Source organism: Setaria italica, chromosome V (assembly GCF_000263155.2).
Source record: "Setaria italica strain Yugu1 chromosome V, Setaria_italica_v2.0, whole genome shotgun sequence".
Classification (NCBI taxonomy): Eukaryota; Viridiplantae; Streptophyta; class Magnoliopsida; order Poales; family Poaceae; genus Setaria; species Setaria italica.
In genome coordinates, this window is record NC_028454.1 from 745,700 (window position 1) to 771,243 (window position 25,544).

Consider the following 25,544-nt stretch of genomic DNA (forward strand, 5'->3'; position numbering starts at 1 on the left):
TGTCGAGGGCTTGTGATGTCAATTGAAAAATTTGGAATAACTCTCAGCAATGATGAGTCTAGATTCCAATCTTTATCAAGCTAAAATCATAGCATGCCAAAATTAGAGTTGTCCTAAAATCAGAACATGTCAAAAATAGAGCAAGAAACATGGCATCCAAAACTCATCCCCCTTACGAGCTTTAAGAAATTTCCAACTCGATATGCCTTGATTCTAGGTACAAACAAATATTGGTGTGCAATTCTTTCACGATGAATCAATCGGTAACTAAAAATTTTTAGACTCGCCTTGATTTTTTTAGTTAGGCAATCATTGGAAAGCTAGGTTCGTTGCCCTGTGCTAATCGTAGTCGTGCCATGTTGCAGCCCGAGAAGACGATCTTGTCTCGACACGAGGTAAACGCTGGAAATACACACTGCAGTGCAGAGTCCGGTTGGTGGACGGAGGGAGCAACGCAACGCAGGCAACGAGGTGGCCACACGCTGAGGCAACCTCATCCCGTCGCGGATAGGCGCCACGTGGCGTCGCCTTTGCTTCTTCCCTTCCTTCCCCTGGGTGGGCCACCAGGATGGATGACGGCCTGGGTCGGTGTCCGTCCCCGCCGGCCCACCAAGCGAATCGCAGCAACTTGAGGCGCCACGGGAAGGGAGTTGATGGATTGGTCTCACCGAATTTTCTTTTTTGTCATGTCACGGCCTCCAAATATCTCAGCATCCTCGAAAGATAGAAGCAAAAAATATCCCAGTACGGTCACTTTTACTACCAGGGACCTTTCCGTTCCTAAATATCAGGGGACGGTCCATATTTCGTTCAAAATCCGTGCACGCAAGTCTGCCATGTATTTGAGGCGTGTTTTTGTCAGTCACTCAGTCTGGGACACTTGGCGAGCATGAGTGTGTGGTTATCTGTCCATTAGCATAGCAGGGGTCAAACACACGTATGGTTACGGGCGGCACGGCACGGGAGGGATGCGTGCACGGGACTCCCTCCCGCTAGCACGAGGCTTCCAAGGAACCAAAGCCAAGGCGTGTCACCGACTGCCTGGTGCCGAGGAACCAAAGCAAGTACGCCTGCCGGCAGCGGCACGGCAGTCGGCAGCTAGCGGAGACGGCTCTTTTTTTTTTCCTGTTTAGAAAAATAAACAGTAGGAGACGACGAGCCAGCGCCGTGACGCTCTGCCATGCCATGCCATCGTCGTTCAAACGCGATCCAGCCCTGTCAGCTCCGACTGCCGCCTCGACTAAACTGGCCCAGCAGCCGGCCGGTCCACGCCCCGGCGCGACGACGAACGCTGCTGCGGCTGCAGCACGCGCCACTAACCCACGCCCGGCGGCTGGCCGGCTGCTGCTCGAGGGGTAGCTCGGGCCAAATGAATGGGCAGCCCAAGCTAGCTGGGAGGCTGGGACGGGAGCGCAAGGCAAATGAATGGCAGGCTTTGCGCATGCATTCCGGTGCAGAGCAGAGCAGAGCAGAGGCCGCGCCCGCCGCCGGCCGGCCTGCCGGCTGACCTCTACGTATCGCCTGGCCGCGCAGTCACTGACTGCCTGGTGCCGGCGCAGCGAGCTAGCGACGAGATCCCGGACTCACCAACGCTGGCTGCATGGCTCCATGGCACGGCTTCTCATCCCAGAAAGCCAGAAAGGGTGGCCTGCTGCTTTGCTGCATGCAGATGAGAGCAGATAGCAGCTTCCTGAATCCTGCAATTAATGTCTGTTGCCTGCTGCTTCGAGGCGAGAAGCCAGCACACACCGCGCCACACGCCTGCCTGTCCGGTGTCCCGTGTCCGCCCATCTCCATCTCAAGACCGTACAGTATGCTTGGTTCGTAGCGCGCTACAGTGCGTCGGTACGAGTACGCATGCATGCCATGCGAACAGGGACGACAGAGAAAAATTACGAAACGTACATTATATTGCTCCAACTACTAGCTAGCTCTTTTCAAACAATACACAGTCTGTTCGTTCACGACCGGCAAAACTGCATGGGCACGGGACTGTTGGCGCGCGTCCTCCTGTGACTGTGTGATCATCATCTTGAGCCTTTTCATGGCGACCGATCCATCCATCTCCAAACAGTCGAGAGCCATGCACGTACACGGCGAGGTGACCTTTCGGAGAGAGAGCGGCGAGAGTGAGTGGCGCATGATGCGTGCATGATAGTAGGAGATTCAGGCCACGCGCGCGTGGAGACCGAGGCACGTACTACGCTGCTTGCGGCGAAAAGCTAGCGACAGCGGAAGGTGGTGGTGGAGGCAGGACGACTCAAGACACATCCATGCATGCACGAATGATGGATGCGATGCGCGGTGCCGAGGTCCAACCAGAGTTCTTCAGTCCTACGCCCACGATGGATCCAACCCGCCAGGTCAAAGAGGAACAGCCTTTTTTGCTTGACTTTGAAGTGAGAGACCACTAACCAGAATCTGGGACTCTGATCACTGCACTATACTCATTAGCTACAGTTGGCTTTATGGGGCACATGCAATAAACAAGCTTTCTTCCATAGACTTTTAACTGCATTTAGTCATACATAGGATAGGAGCATTGTCAAACAATAGGAGTAGTGCACTGCTGCAGCGACGACGCGTGCCTGCCTTTCTGCTCGACAAGTTTTTTTTAACCAAACTTCTGCTCGACAAGTGAGATTATTGCCGTTGATTGCTAATGTTAGCTAGCTACCTTTTAGTGCCTCGAGCTAGCAGATGTGATGTGATGGCCGCCAATGCTGCAAATTCAAAATGATGGCCCGTTTTCAGCAGGAAAGGCAATGCCATAGTTGGGCATGCACATATGCGTGGTGACGCGTCTTGCCAGTCGGTCAAATTTCAGTGTTCCGGAGCAACAATACTGATGCGGCAAGCTGCCCAAGACATCTGAGAGAAAATGTGTCTCGCCATTACTAGCTAGTTACAATGACTAGTAGTGCACACAGTACCTAAGATAAGCTCGAAAGGTACAGCAGAACTAGAGCGTGTGGCATTCAGGTCACCTCTTGGCTTGGCTTGGCTTGGCTCTGCTAGCAGCCAGTACTTCTAAGCAGAAACGAACAAGCCGTAAGTTCAGTGAGGACACTGTCTTGTCTTAATCAAATACTATAATGGAAGCGCTGCCCCACAAACCTAATCCCAACCTACTCCCCTGAGCAAACAAGACACTTCCATCAGCATGGTTTGGAGAATGCGCCAAGGCTGTCAACCTTTTATCTCCAAAAGTTCAAATGCAAAATCTATCGTCTAGCAGTCAGCTAGCCTTTCCACAGCTTGCCTTGATGCAGGGACGCACTACTATTCTAAGGGCCTGTTTGGCTCCACCCTATTAAAGTTTAACACCTGTCACATCGGATGTTTGGATGCTAATTAGAAGTATTAAATATAGACTGATTACAAAACTAATTGCACAGTTGGAGTGTAATTCGCGAGACGAATCTATTAAGCCTAATCAGTCCATGATTTGATAATGTGGTGCTACAGTAACCATTTGCTAATGGTGAATTAATTAGGCTTAATAGATTCGTCTCGCGAATTAGCACAGGGTTCTGCAATTAATTTTATAATTAGCTTATGTTTAATTTTTCTAATTAGGATCCGAACATTCGATGTGACACTATTAAAGTTTAGCACCTCGTATCCAAACACCCCCAAAGTTGTTGGAGAAAGGCGAGGCTCAGGCTCCTGCTCCAAGGTAATTCCAACGTACCACTACTCCTACTCGTATCTAGGCTGACTAGGAGCACCCACCTTTGCTTGTGATCTGAGCACCACCTTTGCTTGCGAGTTGCTCGAGTCTTTTGAGGAGGCCAGCTTGTGTATGCATGCAGAAACGCAGAATGTCCATACACGTAGTAATGCTCACAGGAGAATTGTTTGAAATTTCATCAGCATGCGACTGGCTGTATACGGTCCTTGGAATATGATAGGGGCTGGTTGGTTTGGCACCATGTCTCGTTTTTCAGCAGAGAAATGCAGTAGCAGTATAGTATGCTGAAACTGGAGTGGCTGTGGGTTTTACAAATTTAAGTGCCCCTTTGACGTGTAGCCACTGTCAATATGCGCTGAACTTGACCTTACGTTACCTGCCCAGAGCTAAGGTATTTGTTTCTTACTCTGTCAGTGATTAGTAGGAGAGAAGTCTAAGTCTAGTTTTTGAACGGAAAACAGTTTGAAATAATGGAAGAGTTGCTTGGCAGGATTGATTGGTCCGTTTTCAAAATTTCAATTGACAAGCTAGCCGTCACACAACACAAGCAATGGCTGCCGACACAAATGTGACACGAGCTCGAGTACACAGTGTCGTCGTCATCATCATCTCTAAAGTCCAAATGATTGACCCCGATGGAAAATCAAAAGCAGCACAGGTACAGGGCACAGCACAGCACAAGCACCTCTAGCCTCCAGCTACCAAACAAAACCGTGACGCTGCTAGCTCTCTCTGGTCAGTCGATCGAAAATCCGCTTCCAAATCTGAAGCTACCTGATCGGATTCAGATCCTACCAACACCACACAAAGTACCACATGACAGTGTGCAACACAAGTGATCGATCGTCATCAAAACTAATATCAAATCGATTACTCACCAACAGTAGTAGCAGATCACAGCAATGCAAGCTTAGTTAATAATTAACACGTAGATAGAGCTTCTACATCCGCGCGAGACATGATTAAGCAACCAAGAAGAAGAAGATTGTTGAGCTTATTGATGATGGAGGTGGTGGTCAGCAAGCTAGAGGCGCTAGCCGCCGTGGACGACGATCCAGATGTCGGAGAATGCCTGGAGGATAACGGGGTGGTGGCGCGGCGCGTTGAGGGAGAGGTAGGAGCGGAGGAGGCGCTCCATGTCCGGCGCGCCGAACAGCTGCCGCCCCACGATCATCTCCACCATGGACGACCGGAAGTCGGCGTAGGGGTCCCGCGACCGCTTCACCACCGCGAACCCCTTGCGCACCTGCTCCTCCGCCGCGCACACCACGGGGCGGAACCCGTCCCGCACGCCGCACGTGTCGCAGGCGCTGCTCGCCGCGCGGCGGTGGTGCCGCCTGCCGGCGGTCTGGACCTGGCCCCGCTTCTGAGGCTTCGGCGGCGGCTTACTACAGGCGGCTGTGGCTGCCGGGGACTTGTTGTTCATCTTCCTGTTCTTGGTCTTCTTCTTCTTCTTGGTGTTGGTGTAGAACTCGGAGGAGTCGGAGGAGAAGCTCCGCGAGGAGCAGAAGAATGTCTCCGCCGACTCGCCCAGCTTCTTGCTGCTTGCCGGCCCGCCGCGGGCGGCGAGGTCCTCGGCGTCGCTGGTGAAGACGTCGCTGTGGGCGTCGTCGGAGCTGCTGAAGCCGTAGGGGTTGGAGAGCAGCTTCGTCTTCATCTTGTCGCTGGTGCTCTTGACGCCGCCGCCGCCGCCGACACCGAGGCGGTACTCGCGCGGGCTCTTCTCCTTCTCCTTGGTGGGCGGCGCGTCGACGGAGAAGCGCGAGGGCGGCGCCGGCGCGACGCCGGCGCGGCGGTGGAGGCGGTCGACGGCGGTGGAGAAGGACTCGGTGCGGGCGACGAGGGACGCGAAGTCGCGGCGGGAGGAGGCGAGGAAGGAGTCCCTGCCGTCGCGCGCGACGGCGGCGTCCGCGGCGAGCAGCGCGCGGCTGGAGGAGCACGCGGAGGCCGGCGGCGGCGCCTTGGTGGAGGACCCCGCGGCGCCGGGGACGGCGGTCGACGAGGAAGAGGAGGAGGAGCAGGTGGAGGCGGTGGTGTTGCAGGTGGAGCGGAGCAGCGAGGCCGGGCGGAACATCCGGGCCAGGCGGTCCCGGAGGCGGCTGCTGCTCCTCCCTCCCCCGCTGCCGCCGTGGTCCATTGCCAACGCTAGCTCGTCAGCCAGCGACGCCAAGCCGGAGCCGGTTCGTTGCTTGAAGCAGATTAGAGGAGCACTGGTGGCGAGTGTTATATAGAGCCGCTTCGTGTGGGAATTGAATGGGCTGGAGGGAGGGAAAGGGAAGCCTAGTCGAGCTCCGTTTTGAAATGGCTGGAGTGGTGGGGCGAGGGAGCGAGAGCAGGGCCGGTGAGAGTGCGTACGCGCGCTAGGGAACGTGAGGAAAAGTTGGTCACGTGACCCATCCACCATCGGATGATTGATCGTCGGTGGTTGATCCTTCCTGCATGGGGTTACGGATAATCTGACAGAGATTTGGCGATTACTGTAGTAGCAATAGCTAGAGCACCTCCTGACAGACAGAGATCAGATCACTCTCCGGCCGCGACGCAAATAAAGGGAGCAGCGAAAAGGACGTGCATTTCCGCTTGGAATGATTCCTCATGATACTCGTTGGCGGTGGAGGGGGCCACCGGCCATCGGCGAGGAGTCGGCAACGTGTCCTGCTAGGCTACATGTCCAGGGTGGCCGTACCGTACCGGCCGCCGTGCTCCGCGATCGGGGGGGTGTCCATGGACCCGCCGACGCCGACGCCACGGCCACGGTCCCGCGCCGGCGCCGCGCGCTGCCTCCTGCGGCCACAAAAGGGATCCCCCGCTTGCCGCTCGGTCTCGTACTCGTTACGCCTGGTGCGGCGGCGTCCACGCGCCCGCCCTCGATGCGTCGCCGGATCGGATCGCGGAGCAGACCGGCGGCCCGTGATCGGTGGAGCGGAGGGCCGAGCGCACAAGGGTTGCTTGCTGCTGCCCCTTGTGCGCCGTCGGCAGTGCAGTGCATGCACCCACCGGGCGGCGGGGTCACCTCGCCGGCCGCTGTTGAGCGCACTAGCCCCGGCTCGGCCTCTGGGGTCGGGGGTTGGTCTCGTGGACGAGGAACACCCACCCCCATTTCCTGGGACAAGCATGTGCACCACGGATCAGCTTAAAATCACCAGCAGGAGTGTTGGTTACCAACTGTGAGAGATTGGGAGAGGCAACACCCGGACCAGTAACCATTTTGGTACCGACCGAAATATGGTGATGATCCGAGATGAAATAACTCCATCTCCCGTCACTGCCGTGCCACAGTAACTTAATGAGCGTGCACTGTCGTCTCTCTTCCTAGCTAGCTCCTCTCGCCGTGCGACAGTAACGGGGACGGCGCATCGATCTACTGTTGCTGTTGCACGTGACGAGGAGGAGCGGGAGGAGGTGACGCATCAAACCCAGCCTGCAGCCATGGCTCTCGCATAGCATAACCGAAACAGGAGCTCCTATACGTGTGCCCCGGTGCCTGCCTGCGGTGCCAGGGTTTGGCTAGGCTACACGCCCTCTGCTAGCTGCCTCTCTCGTGCTCGTGCCCGTTGTGCCCCCATTTCATCGCAACGGTGGATGCAAACGGAAACTGTTCGTCTGTTCCCATGGACCATGAACCTGTGTTACCTTACCTGTCTATAGGCAAGGTGCGATGCTTCAGCCACAGCGTGGGCTCCGCTTCCGAGATCCTCATCTGGCTGGGCGCCAAGGAGGCTGTAGCCGTGTCGCCCGCAAAAGGGCACCTACGCTACGCCTCACCAGGCAGGCAAACAGTAAACTTTCAGCTTGCAGCCTATATAAGATGGGCGATTCAATGCCTATCATTCAATGTGGAGCGTACTAAAATATACTACTACTACTCTGTAAAATGTAAATGCATGCTGCATGCAGCTTCTGCCTCATACTGTACCTCCTCCTTTTACCTACAGTAAATACTCAGTTTTACGGGTTCATCAACGTACTGAGAGGAATGTATGTGCCTCATTGCTTTCTCCTCTCTTTGAAAAGAAGAAATCTGCATGTCCTAAACAAATGGAAATTGGGGTTTGAACCTTGGCAAGCAGTAACTAAGATCTTCCACATACAGTCTGTACGTGCTACTGTAGCTACTACTGCTGAGTGCTGACAACAGGAGATGCTTTGGGCCGCTTAAAAGAACAGCAACTGCTTTGTAAGTACGCTGTAATTTTCATGGAGAGCAGAGCACGTACTCCTCCATTGGAGGAGCTTAAGATCCAACGATGATGCTGTACAGCATGTTCCTCCTAGCAGTAGCAGACATGCGTGGTCAGTCAGACACATATTCCAGTGTTCCACGCCGAATCGCCATGAATGCAATGCCGAGCTCTGGATCCAAAGGAATCAGCGAGCCTGCCTGCTGCATCACAATACTATAATACTGCATTGGTCTTCTTCCAAGGCGAACAGTAGTACGAGTCTACGAGAACGAGAGCGGCAACATTTGAAATGGATGGCCTCATTATTTCCCCTGCCAAAGAGCATGGATGTTTCCAAGGCGGCAAGGCCTTTCCTCTCATCTGCCGCTCTGCTCTGCCTCTGCCTGATCCCACCACCTTCCTTTACTCTCATCTCTGCTGCACTTCTGCCACTGCTGCACAAAGAACATACGACTAGCTCAGACAGAAGCTAGCCCTTCTAATTCATGTCCAACGAATGCATTTGCTGATCAGAACATACATTTTTTCTGATCAGGACATACATGGCTCCACATAATCCAATTATCAACACAACAGTAAAGAGTAAACACCAGTTAATTGTGTACATGGAGCCTGCACTCTGCTGCACTCCTTCCTTCCTTCCCAAGAACAACAAGCCCTTGTTTTGCTGGTGTGTGTGTTGTGGTGTGCTATTACTACTGGTGCAAAATGCAGGTGGTAGCTAGTGCATCAGCAGCGGCAATGCGGCATGCCTCGTTGGACCTGCATGTATTGAGCAATGATAGCCGCTGCATCCGGCTGCCCACCGTTTGGTTAGGGGTCCCTGTCCTCCCATTACTGTACATGAGCAGCTAGCTACACGTCCTTATCCTCCTCTTTAAACCAACCTACCCTTCGTCATCGATGCAGGATTCAGAGATCAGAGATGTCCTCCCCTACCCTATGGTGGTGGTATGCAGGTATGGTATGGCTCCCCATCCCTTCCTACGCCTATCCTCTACATGCAGTCTCAAAGGACCATGCCCTAGTGGCGTAGCTCGTCACCAGCTAGCTACTACTACCATCGTCTAGGCAGACAAAGAGCTATCATTCAAAGGACGGCATGCAAAAAGAAAAGAAATGCAGTCCTGCTGTATGCTTCAAGAAGCTTGTTAAGAATTTATACACATGGATTATTTACACCGTCCAAGTACTTGCACGCATGAGGTGCATGCTTTGTCGGCAAACAAGTATTATAGTCAATGAGACAATGAACACTCTCCATATGCTGCTGCACCCAGCATGCAACAGGCTTGTCAACAGTGCTGGAGTGCAAGGGGACAGGGAGCAGAGTTTGGAGACCGGCTTGGTTTGGTTGGACCCATGCGTGCCGGATCGTAGAATTTTCTCAACATCTGTTGGGCATTGAAATCAAAAAAACTGTAGTAGGCAGATCGAGATTTTGAAAGAAAATAACACGAGAGAGAGAGAGAGAGTGAATTTAATTTCTAGTACGTAGCTCCCAACATCGAATCACCTGCAGCCAAGCCAGCAGGCCTGTTGGCAGGGCCCTTTTGCCTCTATAGTCCCTTCACCAGCCTGCTTCTCCATCCATCATCCACCCAACAGGCCGGCCAACAGCACCTGCAGTGCAACTGTAGGTATGACCGGCCAACTGCGTCCTCGTCTCACGATGAGGCCTTGTTGCCAAGCACTACTACTACTAGGAGAAACAAAACGCCTGCATTGCAGTCTTCGTAGTATAGTACACGCATCACGCATGAACGTCGTATGATACGTATCCTGCTCCGATCCCTGCGCACAGTACAGAACTGCTGCTCTTGGGCCCGGTGTGATCGACCTGCTGGCCTGTCTACCTTCCATGGACGTAAAAGGTGCCGTACGCAGTGAGTCATCAGTCATGTGAGCTGCTAGAGCCGAGAGATATGGTGGATCAGGTAGGTCATCAGGTGCTTGGCACAAGATGGCAATAGGCTACTCTGCTGGGTGGAGATGATGGATGACTCCTGGCTCGTGATCGGGCGGCTGAGTTGACGTGAGGTCGATGGATGGATGGATCGATCGGGGTGGACGACAGCACGGTAGGCTCTTTGCACGAACGGCAACAAGCACCACGTACTTGCATGCATGCATGGGAGTGTACGTAGTGGTCGTGACTGGTGGTGAATTGATCTGATGCTGCAATGCATGCATGCAGCCGCAGCCAGCAGTGAGGTGCATCAGATTCTGTGCATGCGTGGTCTTGACTTTTTGCATGTTCCACTGTCGATTTCATCATTTTTAAACTGTGTTTGAAACACTACTAGGATTGTAGGTGTAGAAGCCCAAGAAGCAATGCCGCAATTGCTACCTTGTTGGTTTAATTGCTTATTAAGTTTCATGCACCAAACAAACTCAACCTAAAAATAGTTTTCACTTTTATTCCAACATTCCTCGTAGGATAATTAACTTGTTAAAAACATGCATCGTCTATCATATATGAGACCTCGTACGTGCATCCACACATACACATAACATAGTAAGATAGGATCGAACCTCACCTCGTCAGAAACTGCCCGGCCTGTTCTCTGCAGGGACGATGCAGGCCTGTAACCGGGCAAACGAAAACAAAGTCATTGCAACAGGATCCACCACTATACTCACTTTAGTACCATGCTGGTGCAAGCAACCCGTGCACGTCCGATCGGACGGGTCGATGATCGGGACCATGCCGGCCGGCCACTAGCTAGCTAGCACACGTACGTTTGCCGATCATATATGTGCAGTGCATGGAGCCAATGCAATGCAAAGCAAAGCAAAGCACGCAGCAGCAGCAGGTCCATGCCATGCCATGCCATTGCATAGGCGTACCCATGGCCTTTTAATTTCCCGCAGCCTTTCTAACGGCTGCGTACCATCAGCGAGTGGTCCGTTCAGGTTCAGGCCCTTGCCGCCTGCTGCAACCTAGCTCTTGTCTTGCATTGTTAGTGGTTTTCTGTGCCCTGCCACATGACATATACGTCGCAGATTCGCAGTTGTTGTAGCTAGCTAGCCTTTAACCTGTGGATCCATGCATTATTCTACAGCTGCTGCGGTCGTTGGATGCATATCATATGGTAGTACGTAGTATGAGCGAGCTAGTATTTTTGTGCTCGGGGTATGATGGTGGTTGTTGCATTGGACACTTGTGCTCTGGATGGGAATAGGGGAGCTCGGCTGACAGGTAAAACAAAAAGAAAAAGAAAAAGAAAAAGGAAAACAATGATTATTCATAAAAATCAAATAGGTGGTGTGCTTTGATCTTTTGAGAAGTTGGTGATTTATGATATTGTTTGCTAGATGCTATCTCATGACAGTTTATCGTTCTAGAGCAGGATAACAACAATTGAATCAGGGGTGTTTTACTAATGCTGTCAGCATAGCTTTTCCTATTCATAGTGGCATATAATGGATGAATCAGGGGCGAGTACGAGTTTTGGTAAGGTCAAGATAGGATCATCGGTTTCAGAACTAACAGAACTAAAAAGCACACAACATTGATGATCCGCTGTTCGTAGAAAGGTGTTTTTGTCACCAGCTTTTGCCATAATATTGTATTTGCATACTACCAAATTTCTGATGAGTTCAACGCATCGGATATTTTTGGTGCTTGTTTTGGACGATTTAGAAAAAAAAATGCACCATCGGATGTTCCGATGGCCCACCAAAGCCAGCGTCGGACTAACCGTCGAAGCAATTGGTACAACGGAACAAAAATAGGAAAAAATCTCATGTGCACCGGATGATCTGATGGGGGGTCATTTTACAAGGGTCGGAGCAATTCGCTGAGGAGGTAGAGGAAACTCTATAACACCGGATGTTCCGATGCCCTATGTAGTTGACCGTCGGACAAAGCATATTTTTTTTATCCCTGACAGAAAGTTTTGGCCAGAAAATCATCAGCATCGGATGATCCAACGGAACCACCGGAAGAAGCATGAGAGCAATGATGTCAGGGGGATCCAACAGCCATGTGACGTGGACCGTGGCACCGGATGATCCTCCGCTACATCCGCCACGACGCATCCCACGCGAGCCTCCGTCCACTCACAGACCTAGCTCCAGCGGCGTTGTCGCGCTCACGTCGCTGGTCACCAAGAGAAGCTCCATCCGCGTCGGCTGCGGTCCGCTCCGCTCCTCGACCCTCGTCGCCCCGCAAAAACCGGCCGCCCTTCTACCCGCAGGTATCCAGCCAGCCTCGAACTCTAGCACGCAATTATAACATCCTTAATTGTTAGGTTGTGTCTTCGGCTTATGCGTGCTTTGCGTTTGCGTGGATTTGGACCTCTGGTGATTCTCGCGTGCTTTCAGCCTCGAACTCTAGCCTCATCACCATGGGGATTCCCAGCTCCTAGCTCTCGACGTGGCTGGTGAGCGGGAGAACTCCCAGCCTCGAACTCTAGCCTCGAACTGCCATGTTAGCTCTGGTGAGGAGCGTGGATTTGTGAAGATGGGGACAAGCTGTGCAAACACTTCCTTGATTGAAAATTCTGAATTTCTGCTCGTTTATGTTATATCTCATATGAATTACAGATGCCGTCTTCCTTTCTGCAGCCGTGCAGCCAAAGTTTTCATGAATTTTCAACAAGCGAAACCAGATATGAGATTGGGATCGAGATATGTCTAGTCCTGTGATCGTCACTCCACTGAGTGAATTAAATTTTGAAGTATGTCCCAAATTTCACACCTAGCAAGTAACAAGCAGTAGTGGTATGGTTCCCTGGTCGTTCAGTGTCCAATTCTTGATCTTCTTTATCAGTTCGTATTACATCAAGAATGGATATGAATGTCATGGTGCACCTTTCAGTGCTCACCTGTTTTTATGCAACCACGATTCTTAAATACATTCAGTTCTCACAGCATGCCCTCCATGTTACATTGTGATAATATTCTTAACTGAAAATTACACCCTTTTCTGTATTCTTTGCCCAGGTTACTTCTGTTTGAGGTGTTACTGTAGGGAGTATAATGCTTGGGAATGTTTCAGTTGCAGTTGTGAATCAGTCAGTATTCAGGTTTGTAAAATAATGCCCAGGAAGGCAAACCATTGTGGAAAGAATCAGCATGGAGTTTTCCCAGCCAAGAATCCCCATGGTGATGAAAATTGTCATGTGCACACCAGTTAAGCATCCAAGCAAGAATAAACATCCACCTATAGCCTGGACTGAACAACATGGCGGTAGCTGTTCCTACGCAGCCATATGGTAATCACAGAATTATTTGGGATATCCTGGTGCCAGAGAAAAGGAGTGTAGTGGAGAGGCATGATCACAAGCCTGCATTCAAAGTGTTGCACCTGTAGCAGAGGATCCCATTGCAACGTTTGAGAATATTTTTTTTTAAAGTGCATCTTGTCTTAATTCAGCAAAATACAAGATTAGTGTGGTAAAGAAGCATTTGATGAGGACGATGCTACTAGACATGTGGTTGAAACTGAACTGGAAAACTTTGAGGATAATAAGGGAATTAGGGTGTTTCTAGGAGGCTAGGACTAGTGAGTAGTAGCACATCTTGGAATCAAGCAACTGCTAATGGATCAGTTTCACCGGTGCCATCTTCTTGAACCAGGGAGCCAACTCTTGCTGATCAGTTGCAGCTGCAATTGCAGCAAGCAGAGATGCAACCTGAGCTTAAAACCCCTGATGCTACTGAGGACCGCTCACAGCCAACTCGAACAGTTCAATTGCCTTTAAATCCTCGGGGAAAACACTGTGCAATTGGAAATATATCATGTGTCTGTGTTGTGGGTCAGAATAATGTGGGAAATATATTCTTGCAATTGGACTCCGATCTTCAGAACAATGCGCTAAACAGTGGTGTTCCAGAATGAGTGAGGGATCCATTGTGACGAAGGCATGCTGATATGAGGCATGGGCAACCCTTGCCATGGTACTGTGACAGAAGAGGTTCCAAAGTGACCTGGAATGTTTACAAGGTTACTGAAATAAAATGAACCTGCATGGATGACATATCGAAGGAGATATGGATGGAATGTGAATTGCGATAACCCTGAGATCAGGTATGACACCGGCACCTGACCATGTTGACTTGGGATGTGAAATGGATCTGCACGAAGGACAAACTAAACAGACATGGCAGGCCGATGGTTGGAATGAGGGGGCGTCCAGCTTCAACTTGCCTATTGTAGCCCGGGTCACATTTTTCTTTCATTAGGTTAGCAATTACTTCATGTAGTCTTGTAAAAATTCTGCTTCTCACGTTTTCGAAAATAGTAGTGGCATTACCAGGACAAGTTTAGTAGCATTGCTTGTGACCTGAGATCACTGTATCTGACTTTGTGGTCGGCCTTGTATACCCAGCACCTGAGTGGTTGAAACCACGTCTTTGGGTGAAACTGAAATTATCTCGTGCTGAACCCATCTTGCTATCGGGGCTTGTGTGGTGAGATCTTTGAAATGCTGGTGAGATCTTTGAAAATGCTTGTGCGCTCCACTATCTGGCAAGACGGTTTAATCAGATAGCCCCACCGCAACGCTACAACAACGCATTTGCAACGCCGGCCGCTTCAGATAGTCCTACAACATCGTTTCCCTATAGCTCTTGATGCATCGATATCGCTTCTGAAAACCTTAAGGGGTTCTTGTTTCAGGCAAAAATTAGACTGCACGACCGAATGACCGAAGCAAATTGAAACAATGACAACTCCGACTTGATTTCCGGCAGTGCAAACAAAACAAGGCAAGCACGCATAGCAAACAACACCGAACCTGACAAGCAGGGCAACAACGCAACGAGCAAACAGACTAAGATCAATGTGAAGACCAACTGATCCACGCTAAGAAAGAAAAATCAGATAAAAAGGACCACTTGAGCAAGAGCAACTCGAGCAACAGCATATCATCCATTAGTCTTGCTGACTTGCACTCAAGCAACAGCATATTACTCCACAGGAAGTCATAAACAAATCATACAGCAAAGTATTTTCCCTTCTCACTTGAACATGAGTTCTGAAATTAACTGAAACTACTGACACAGACCCGAGAATTTGCTGCTGCAAGTTGTATTAAGCCCTCATTCATACTCAGGCCCAATGCTCGTCCAGCTTGGAAACTTTCAGAGGCACCTGAAATTGGAGAACAAAGAGAGATAAGCTCAGACTGGAGAACAAACAGATCGATAAGCTCAGGAATACGTCAAAGAAGAAAAGGGACGTGGAATCAATTGATAGAAGTAAATTATTGAAGAATTGCATTCTATGGTACACTACAGCAAAGAAAAGTGACTCTAGCAAGTATTTTGTTAGGACAACACCAGGTATTATTTTTGTAGAAATGTGGCTGATTAGTAAAAAGGAGAGGCAGGAATGATAGCTGAATCATGTCAATCAGGATTTTTTTAGATAAAATGTCAATCACGAGCTAGGATGCTAAGAAACAGATTACTGACAGTATCAGTTCTCTCTCTCTTTCAGAATGAGCAAACCTGCCAGCTGCCTATATCAATAAAAAAAACAAGGCCTAAACTTTTTTGCACATAATGTGTTCCTAGATTTCTCAAACTAAAAGGTCAAATCTGACTCAAACCGATCCAACCTGTTCCAACTGACAAACCAAACCAAGCCCGCGCACCAATTAGCCTCAGCCCAATTCCCACTGAACCGACCAAACCACAAAACAATCAATTGACTAGAGGAGCAGAACAGAGGCTTACCGCCACTCCCAGGACGATGGTGAAGATGAGCAGGATTGAAGAGCTGACCTGTGCGACAATCTTCTCGGCTGGATGGACGCCGATGATGCTACAACAACACAAACACATCAATGAATGCTGTTATCATTGAGTTGAGTGGTGAGATCGTGTTGACGTCCCAATCAACCGGAACACTTCTTCACCGGCTCCCTGCAGCCGAAATGAGCACTGAACACGGCAAGTCACAAAGGTACATGCGAAAATGATGCAGCAGTAGTCGTAGCAGGAGATGAGCACCTGCATCTGACGACATGGATTGTGTGAATGAAACTGAAGCAAAGAGAAATATCTCTTCTGACAGCTGCTGGTAACATTCCCAGTTCACTATTCCAGGGAAGGTTCAACGTCATCAGAAACACCACCACCAGAATCAATCAACGGGTCATATCATCATCGGGGCAACGTTGAGGGAAAAAAACACGATTGATATTCCTTAACGATGAGCATTCATTCATAGACCGATTGCAGCTACACAATAGACTCACTCTAGCTACCCACTCGTAGGCTACATACGACCCAATCCTAATCTCCCGACATCTCACTATTAACAAACCAGATCGATGAAAGAAACTGCATTGGTGCGACAAATGAACAGAATGTTGAGGAATGAAATCTCTTTATCACAAAACGAACCAATCCAACCCAATGCAGTATCACCAACCAATCGATCGATCAATTCTCCTCCTTGTTGTCATCTTGCTCCTTGGCGTCCTTGTCCTCGATGAGCTTGGGCTTCTCCTCAGCCTCGAGCTTGTCCTTCTCGGCCTTGAGCTCCTCGGCCTCCTTGATCCAGAGGTCGGCGAACTCGCAGTCCCTGTATCGCTTGAACCATGGCCCGCCGCAGGTGTAGTGTATGGCCCTGGGGTGCGTGGTCGGGTCAGCGGGGTCGACCTTGTTGTGGCCGACGAGGAAGTTCCAGACGAAGGGCACCTCCCCGATCTCGTCGTCGTCGAGCCAGGCGAAGCGGTGGAGGAATGCGCCGGTCTGGGTGCTGACGGCGTCGGGCGTGAGCGTGGCGACGTTCTTTGGGTGGGCGCAGTTGTAGAGCACCATGGAGGACCAGTTCTTGCGTGGGTACGTCGTCTGGATGGCGCCGTCCATCTTGGTGGCCTCAGCGGGCTCGTACACGTGCTTGACGCAGGCGACGGCGAGGCGGTCGGCGTCGGCGCCCGGCGGGACGGCGGCGGCGAGGAGTTCGGCGACATCAGCGAGGTAGAGGAAGTCGCAGTCGACGAAGAGTGCCCAGCCGCGGTAGCCGGCGAGGTACGGGGTGAGGAAGCGCGTGAAGGAGAACTCGGTGCTCTCAGTGGGCCCGCGCGCCCGCCAGTAGAGCCCCGCGGCGCGGAGGTCCGACTGGCGGACGGGGCGCACGTCGAGCGGCATGGTGGCGTGCCGGAGCAGGCTGCGGCGGCACACCTCGTACGCCTCGTGCTCCCGCGGGTCGTACCCCACGAACACGCGGAATGGCTCCCCCGCCGACGGCATCAGCGGCGATGGCGGTGGCGCCGGCGACATGCTATGAAAAGCACAAGCACACCATGTGAAATAATTCAGCCAAGTCAGCAACAAAAGATTACGGCAGACAAAGCAAGAGTGGAATATCCATCACAAGTTAACTATATCGAGACCACATCATAGATGAATTCACAAATACGAGTACATGCTCCTCAATGTTAAGATCGTACACACTAAATGAACAAGCAAAGTTTGTGCTTCAATCATGATATGCCAACAGAGGCTAAAAGGATTAGCCTTCTGCAGGGACTCTACAATACCAACAGAGGCTATGTTCATGAACCAACAGAGGATTAGCCTTTGACATGTGACTTGTGATGGCCACATAGCCTATGTTCATCTTAGGGGTATCAGCAAGAGTATCCGAGGATTATCCTATGGTTGCTACCTTATCAGCCATATCCATGAAATTCTGTATAGAAACCAGACTATCTCCAAGTTACTCTTTGTATGAACTTAGGGGGCGTTTGGATGTCAGGGGCTAAACTTTAGCCCTGTCACATCACACGTTCAGATGCTAATTAGGAGGACTAAATATGAGCTAATTAAAAAACTAATAGCAGAACCCATAGGCTAAATCGCGAGACGAATCTATTAAGCCTAATTAATCCATCATCAGCGAATGGTTACTCTAGCCCCACATAGTCAAATCATGGACTAATTAGGCTTAATAGATTCGTCTCGCGATTTAGCCTAGGGGTTGTGCAATTAGTTTTGTAATTAGACTATGTTTAATACTCCTAATTAGTGTCCAAACATCCGATGTGACAGGGGCTAAAATTTAGCCCCTCCCTGCCAAACACCCCCTTAGGCACCATGAGCAAGTCGAAATGCACAACACAAATAGCATCGTAAACAAAGATCCCAAACCAAGCCAATCTAAGCGTTCAACACATCAAAACACAACATGGAAGTACCAACGACCACTAAAACTAGAAAACGGAATCTAGCTACCTAGAAAATGGACTTGTCAATTTCATTTTGAAATAGCCAGAAATCCAAATAACTTCAGCATAACTAACAAAACTAAATAATGTTACAATCAGCAGTCAGCATGCAGACAGATTGGAACTACTAGTAATGAAACAAAAAGGAAAAAAAATAGATGGGATCTTAGCCCACCAACATGGCTAAGCAAGTAGGAACCACAATATTCAGAATCATATTTAACTTCAGTAAAAATATAAAAGGTACCACAACCAGCTTTTCTCTTCAAATTTTTGAACATCTGGCAGTACCTACTCTACTCTGCAAAATGGAGCAAGAAGACAGAATAATGAAGTAGCAATGGCAATCAGTGTCAATCTGAATCTACATTCAAGCTCTGTTCTTGCAAAAAGGTCTCCCTACAAGATTCCAGTTATTATTCAGCAAGATAATGAGAGAACTTTGTCTATCTATATCATGTAATCAACATCAACTAGGCCTCTTTTGAAGTTAATGTGGCAAAGCTTTCAGCATCAAAAGAAAACTAAGAGTGGCCTTGTTTTCTTGAGCAATGACAAAAGAAAACTAAGATAGAGTGGCAAAGTTTGGCCTTGTTTTTCTTGAGCATCTGCATTGTAATATGGCATCCATAGTTTCAATTCCAAGTTTAGTCCTTACGCAGAAAGATTTCTTCAGAATACAAGTATCAAAATTTTCTTTCTATGCCTGTGATAATGTGAACAGAAGTATACAAGCACCATAGAGTCCAGCATAGCCACACATCATGCCACAAACCAAAAACATGTCTGGTGCTGAGTTACTTGACTAGAAGTTTTGCTGACAAACACACGGGATAAATCAACAATAGCAACCAGTCAACAACTTTCAGCTTGGATTTCACGGGATAAATCTAGCAGGAGTTTCCACGCTGGGTTAATAGCCCTAACTCCCAAACTGCAATGTGAACCTGGATTCGGAGGAGATGGGGAGAAGGGCTAGAGGAGGCGCACCTGAACCTGGATCTTGGAGGAGGTAGCGCGACTTTCTGCCGGAGCGGCGGCGGCGGCGGCGGAGACGGGGGGCGGCGGCGGCGGCTTTCTGGCGGGGGGAAGACGGGCGAGACGAGGCCCGAGGGACGGGCGAGACGGGGGGTGGCGGTGGCGCCCGATGTCCGGAGGCCGGGAGGTATTCCGCGCGAAAAAATGGGCTGAGATATGGGCGGGGGACCGGAGATTGGGAGGCGTGGCGAGGGGGGCGTGAGGGATTCCTTTCAAATCCAGATCTCAGATCCATAAGGGCGGCCATCGGAAGTGATGGGGCCAGAGCGGAGTGCGCGTGGAGCGGAGAAGGCCAACTTCTAGTGTGCGGTGGAGTCCCGGCGAGGCACTTGTGGCGCAACCCCTGCGAGGCAGCAGCGGAGCTTCTACGCAGCGGTGTAAGGTTGGTGACGCGGCCGAGTAAGGGACGGGGCCTCGATCGCGTTGGCGGGCATGGAAAGGGTGACGCCCCTGAGCACGGCGGCGGGCGCCGAAGGGTCGATGGCCTCGATTGCAACTGCGGGGAAGCTATCTCCGGTGAATCGTTGCTCCTTGCTCCGCTTCCGCCTTCTTCGCCTTCTCTTCTCACATGCCTTTCTACTTCGATTCCCTTTACTCTAGGCTCTAGATCAGGAATTCAGTAGGCCGATGCAGGCGGGGGCATGACGGAGTCGGATGTTGACAAGACTCAAGGCTGGTCGGATGGAGGAGCTGGTGCTCAAGAGGTGGTTGGAGCTCGAGAACATGCAGGGGCATGCATGTTGAGCACAGTGCCTGAGAAATCCATTGCGTGGATTAGTGGTATTGATTTTTCACTTGTCCATGTAGGTTTTTGCATCACCGTTCGGTTCGACACTAATTGTCTCGTATTTCGAGCTTCCAGTTTGGACACGTTGGTGTTGGCAACAGTAGTGATGATCGTGGTTCCCAGGACAGGTTCATTTTTTCAGACAAACAGGTATGGCATCTGAATAGAAAGGGTTTATACTGAGCTTTATTTGTGCTCAACTTAAATGATCCATGGTGTGCATGTACCACAAAGAAGTCATAGCCACAATAACAATGGTGTGAATGGCATTAGCTAACCTTAGTTTATTACTGTGGTCTATGTAGAAAATTTCCCAAGCTGCTTGCGGATGGAGACATACACTTACCCTTTCTGAAAAGGGAAGATATTTTCTTCTAGGAAGGGGTAGTACTAGGATGCTGGGCAGTGGTGAAATATTTTACAGGTGGTTCCTATCTAGTGCACTCGCTCCATATCTTTTTCTCTTTGCTATCTCACCCTTCCAGGCTAATAATCTTATCCGTTTGTACCATCCTGAAGGAATATGCCTGGGCTGTTGCCTTCAGCCAGATGGTTCTGGCTGCAAGAAGTTAAACTCATCCATGTCAACTCCATTCGCAGGTTTGTATCAGATTGTGGTCCAGTAGATGTTGCTTTTACAGGTGTTGTTGCACTAAGCCTTTCCGCCTCCCTTTCTCTAGATTAGGATATCACAAGGCCAGTGAGGGCAGAGTGGAGCATGGCAGAGGTGGCGGGGTCGGTACAGGTGTGGTTGAATCAGAAACACTCACACATGTGCGGTAAAGGCTGATTCTTTTTGGTTGATTTCTTTTAAAAATAGGGAAGCACCCCTCAAATCTCAGATTCTATATTTTTTTTTAAAAAAGTGATCATCAACTTTTTGTGAAAATGTTATCAAAACAACACTTCTGAAAAAGGTTATCAAACACCTGAATGTGGTTACTGAAATGAAAAAAAGTTGTGCTAACTGAACATTTTGTTTATATAAACTTGTGTACATAAATTTGTTTATGTACCTTTGTAACAAATTTGCTTATATAAATTTTGTATATAAGTTTGTTTATACATCACAAGTTATAAGTTAGATACATAACTTAAACAAATAACTTATGTGTCGAACTTATCGGCCATGTAGATAAGTTAGGCACGGACACATAAGTTATTTGTTATGTTATATATATATATCAGAAGTTATATACCAGTTATAAGCTATGAAAACAAGTTATATATTTGTTTAAGACATTTTTCCTTCACAAGTTTTTTTATGATATAAGTTGCACATAGATTATGCATAGACTTATAACTTACGCATGGTATAATTTTATACACATAACCTAAAAATTATACACAGAACTCATATGTCTTCAGTTAATTACCAGTTATAAATTATGCACAGAAGTTATTTATGAGTTATAAGACAATGTTTTCATCTCCCTTTTATGTGTTTGCATAGCCATTTTTTTTTGTTTACTTTTAGTACTGCTGGGTAGATGCATGTATAAGTCATCTCCCTTTTATGTGTGTGTATAGCCATTTGTTTTTTGTGTTTACTTTTTAATACTGTTTGAGCTGATGCACATATGAGTTATATGTTCTTTTGGCCTACAAGTTATATACATAAGCTGCGTCAGTAATATAATAACATTGTTTCATAGCAATTTATGTAAGTTTTGGCCTCAAGTTTTTGTTTTATGTTGTTAAATAATTGCATATAACTTTTTTGATAAGTTGTGTGGATAAATTGCACCATATCAATAAGGATGAGAGAAAACTATTGCATATACATATTTTTGCGCATAAGTCATGCTCATAAATTCTGTATATGTCAACAAGTTATGGAAATAGATAATTTATATTTTTTTGATAAATTATTAGTCATGTTGATAAGTTTGCATAAGAATGGTTGTTTTCACAATATTTTTGACATATTTTTATCATGTTAATAAGTTAGGCTTAAAGATTATTACACATTTTTTTTTGCATAAGATAGGCAGATAAATTTTGCTCATATCAACAAGTTATGTCGAGAGATTATTGCATATTTTTTTGTGTGCATAAGTTATGAGATAAATTCTGTTCACGTCAATAAGTTAAACTAAGAGAATTGTTTTCTATATTTTGTGCATAAGGTATGGGGATAATTTTTGATTATTTTATTAAGTTAGGCAAGTGATTTTTTATATATATTTATGTGCATAAGTTATTGGGTATGTCAAACTTAGGGATATAACTTTACATGACTATTTTTCATATATTATATACAACTACTGCCTACTGACTCTATTCCCACTTTTCGAAATTTGCAGGGTGAATTTGAAATGACAGGATATGCTGCCCATACCCAGGTCGAGCAAGAATTGAGATCAATATTTTATGAAAGAGAAAGAAGGGACAAAGTTATATATAACAACTTGGATATACATTTTTTGTTAGCTTGAATGCTTTTCCAAGTAATTTTTGTATGTAAGTATATATATTTTTCCCGTTGAAACTAGCTTTTCCCGTGAAATTCCCCAACCAATTTTACTCCCCCTCACCCAACGGTCCCAAATGATTTGCCAGCAAAAGAGAATTCATCAACAAAAATAAAGAAAATGGGTCTGTGGGACGCTGGACGGAGCTCATGGTGCGTGGTAAAGAAAATGCGCGGAAAGAGAAAACAGCAACCGAGGGTTGCGTGCCCGCGGAGCCGTACATAAAAAACGGAAAGCTACTTGTATCTGAAAAGGGATACGTGTCTCGGTCTGAAATCGATGGCCGCTACCTCTGCCAGACGGACCCAGGTCGGTGCTCGCCGCGAGGGGAAGCAGATCGCTGTTCCTCGTGGTTCGACTACGACGGCACCCCCATGGCCCGTCGTCAAGCATCACATTGCTGCTTTTGTTTTACCTTGGGTGCGTAAAGACTGGGACTTCTGCGATCTTGTGATTCCAGTGACCGTCCACATGATGCTTGAGAACTCGTCGATGTTCTAAAAAAATCCTAGGGATCAAGCAATTGTCGTATGGCATGCAAAGCAGAACTAGTATCGCACAGGAGCAGACGAGCAGAAACAGCAAAAGGCATGCATGATTGATTATGGTATTGATTTCCAGTAGAACAGACTACTTTGGTGTATATACAGTACAGTGTCATCGATTAGAGGCTCGATACCGCATCTTTGCCTCACAGGTACACCATCCGTCCCATTAAATTAGTATCTTGTGGCTTTGATTCATAGTTTCCGAGATTGCACGGCTACCCATATATACCGTAACAAAAGCCAAATTCAGCGATGCCGTTTGTGCCTTGAGATCACTCGATGACTGCTGGACTTTGGTCTTCTCTGCAAAAACAGCAAGAAGCAGAGCTCAGCATCACTAACCCACCAGCAACAACTAACAGATTCTATCAGTGCAGAAGAGATTGACCTACCTATTACAGTTTTTCCCTTCAACTCAGTGAGCCGATCCCTCAACTCCATGATATCCTGAGTTTTGCTCACTCTCCAGATCCTCTGCTCATCCACTTCGCTCTGTCAAGAAAACACCCAAACAAGGGACAACTATAATCTTTCAGCACAAATTTCCCAACGAAAACAAAAATGCCACAGCAATTCAGTGTTCAGCCATAGTTGTTTGGGGCACATCATATCTGGGTTCAGGTTTATACTCATCTTGACTCAACAAGCTATTTGCCCCTACGCTGTAAACTCTAACTAAATGATATAGACTCCAAGCGGAAAGTGCCAGTCGAGACTCATAATTGGTTACCGAATTGGAGAGGGGATGTCAGGGGAGGCGAGGGAAACCAACCTTGGCCTCGAGGCGCGCGGCGATGCGGGCTTGGAGGGAGTCGCGGAGGCTCCTCATCATGCGCAGCCTCGCGTGGTACTCGACCAGCCTGCGGAAAACCCAACCCAAATCCAACAACGGTAGGAGCATGAGAAATTCCGCCGGAAAGACGAAGACTTTAGCCGAATTTCGGGGAGGAGCCGACCCCTACCTTGCGTTGACGCACGCGGTGCAGCAGGAGGGGAGGTTGGATCCCTCGCAGAGCGCGCAACTGCTGCTGCCCCGCCGGGACGCCATCCTCCTGGCGCCGATTCGGCGGGAGGGGAGGGGATGGGAGGGGACGGTTTGGCTATGGGCGTATGCCTATCTGTTGTCGGCTCCGGAGCATGCTAGATCACCGGCGGCGGCCAGGCGTGGTGGTTGCTTGCCGTCGTTGACGTCGCCGTGCCGTCGCGGCGGGAGCCCCGGAGGCGGTTAGTTTGCGTGCAAGAGATAATTTTCGAGCGTGGGAGGAAAACCCAGAGGGGGCGCAGCGAGAATACGGCGAGGACTTTTTTTTCGTCTTGCGCAATTTGGACCGGGCCACCAATGGACGGAGAATTGGGCCGTGTGGTACGAGTTCTTCTCAGGCCCATAACGAGTCCGAAGTCAGAACAGAATGCATCTAGGAGTAGAGCAAGAGCCTGTTTGGCATCGCTCCACTTCACAATTCCAGCAACTCTAGCTAAAAATCCAACCAAATACTCCAGCTCCAAAACTCCATGGAGCTGTAGTGCAAATGGGAGTGGAGTTTTGGAGCACCTCTTTTGCAGCTCCAAAACCCCTGTTTTGAACCTCCTCGTGGAGTTGGTGGTTAATTACCCACCAATACCATTCGTTAAAATAAAATGCTTCATTCTTTTTTGCTTTGAGACTCCCCTCCACCCCCATCTCTCCTGAGTATCGTTTCCACGCGCTCTTCTCTACTCCCGTGAACCACCGCCGCCGCTAGGGCCGGCGGCCGCCATTGAGCTCCGCTGTCGAGAATCGAATCCCCACTGTTGGCTGCCGGTTCCCCTCCCGAGCGCCAAGCCCTGCCAGCCGCCTAGCCTCTCCCGGCTCCTACCGCCACCCACACACCTCCCGACCGCCGGGAAAACAAAGCTCCACCGCCGGGAATCGAATCATCGCCGCCGACCACCCGTTCCCCTCTCGAGCACCAACCCCCACCGGCCGCGTAGCCCCTCCCGACCCCCGCCACCACACACACCTCCTGGGCCGCTAGGAATCGAAGCCCTGCTGCCAGAACAAGGTATGGCGCTGAAACAAACTTGTATGTTGAAATTTGCTGTAAGACTTGATCAGTACACATTGGTTGGTGGTTCTAGGATAAAAGATTCCAATTTTATGTTAGTTCGTGGTTCTTCCTAGGATATTGAAATGTTTTTTCTGTATCACATGGTTGATCTATGAAAGGTATGCACTTGATTTAGCATTTCTGTGGTTAGAAAATTACTTTTATACCTTTGTGTGTACTTGATTATGAAAGGTGTGCACTTGATTATGCCTAGGATATTTGTGTGTTTCAAAGAAAAGTTTAAATTCAAACAAGACATTTTGACAAACAAAAACTGTTCTTTCTTATCCTGAGAATTAGGATATGTCCCTGCACATCGAATTTCTTGTTTGCAACAGTTTATAACAACTTAACAAGTGGCTTCAGATCTATACGGTACATATACTAAAATTTTTGTAGGAATCTATGCCCCTAGCAAGTTATCTATCTATCAAGTTTAAAACGATTTATTTATATGAAATTTGTGAGTTCGATAGATGCCTGAAATTGATTGGAACTCAGAGAACACTCGGGTGCTATGTATGTTGTTTGCCGAACAAGTT

The 25,544-nt window shown here is 48.7% G+C and overlaps 3 protein-coding genes and 2 long non-coding RNA genes across 6 annotated transcripts; 2 read left to right on the top strand and 3 right to left on the bottom strand.

Annotated features, from left to right (window-relative positions):
* Positions 1-4,537: 4,537 nt before the first annotated feature.
* Positions 4,538-5,995, bottom strand: LOC101777308 (transcription repressor OFP7). The gene has a single exon (XM_004967372.4). It carries the CDS (start codon positions 5,829-5,831, stop codon positions 4,728-4,730), a length of 1,104 nt encoding a protein of 367 aa, XP_004967429.1. The 5' UTR covers positions 5,832-5,995; the 3' UTR covers positions 4,538-4,727.
* Positions 5,996-11,913: 5,918 nt separating this feature from the next.
* On the top strand, positions 11,914-14,274 carry LOC111257264. Of its 2 annotated transcripts, none has more exons than XR_002677685.1 (2): positions 11,914-12,606; positions 12,829-14,274. It is a non-coding gene; the product is annotated as an uncharacterized LOC111257264 (long non-coding RNA). The 2 variants fall into 2 exon arrangements; XR_002677686.1 differs by having other exon boundaries at positions 11,914-12,563.
* A 1,736-nt stretch (positions 14,275-16,010) lies between these two features.
* LOC101777724 (protein CDI) lies at positions 16,011-19,712 on the bottom strand. The gene is made up of 2 exons (XM_004967374.3): positions 19,059-19,712; positions 16,011-17,122 (listed from the first exon to the last, which is right to left on the bottom strand). The coding sequence occupies exon 2, from the start codon at positions 17,119-17,121 to the stop codon at positions 16,279-16,281; it is 843 nt and encodes a 280-aa protein (XP_004967431.1). The 5' UTR covers position 17,122; positions 19,059-19,712; the 3' UTR covers positions 16,011-16,278.
* LOC101778403 lies at positions 19,497-22,429 on the top strand. Its single transcript, XR_215124.2, has 7 exons — positions 19,497-19,622; positions 19,707-19,886; positions 19,969-20,043; positions 20,199-20,317; positions 20,413-20,493; positions 20,574-20,672; positions 22,200-22,429. It is a non-coding gene; the product is annotated as an uncharacterized LOC101778403 (long non-coding RNA).
* A 514-nt stretch (positions 22,430-22,943) lies between these two features.
* LOC101778670 lies at positions 22,944-24,179 on the bottom strand. The gene is made up of 4 exons (XM_004967375.2): positions 23,878-24,179; positions 23,688-23,775; positions 23,308-23,407; positions 22,944-23,218 (listed from the first exon to the last, which is right to left on the bottom strand). The coding sequence occupies exons 1-4, from the start codon at positions 23,961-23,963 to the stop codon at positions 23,082-23,084; spliced, it is 411 nt and encodes a 136-aa protein (XP_004967432.1). The 5' UTR covers positions 23,964-24,179; the 3' UTR covers positions 22,944-23,081.
* Positions 24,180-25,544: the final 1,365 nt, after the last annotated feature.

Bases quoted from the DNA above. Each gene is read 5' to 3' on its own strand.
- LOC101777308 (XM_004967372.4), bottom strand. From the start codon at position 5,831: ATGGACCACGGCGGCAGCGGGGGAGGGAGGAGCAGCAGCCGCCTCCGG.
- LOC101777724 (XM_004967374.3), bottom strand. From the start codon at position 17,121: ATGTCGCCGGCGCCACCGCCATCGCCGCTGATGCCGTCGGCGGGGGAG.
- LOC101778670 (XM_004967375.2), bottom strand. From the start codon at position 23,963: ATGGCGTCCCGGCGGGGCAGCAGCAGTTGCGCGCTCTGCGAGGGATCC. The intron at 23,776-23,877 runs GTAGGGGTCGGC...GGTTTTCCGCAG, and splicing joins ACCGCGTGCGTCAACGCAAG to GCTGGTCGAGTACCACGCGA. The intron at 23,408-23,687 runs GTTGGTTTCCCT...TTTTCTTGACAG, and splicing joins CCGCGCGCCTCGAGGCCAAG to AGCGAAGTGGATGAGCAGAG.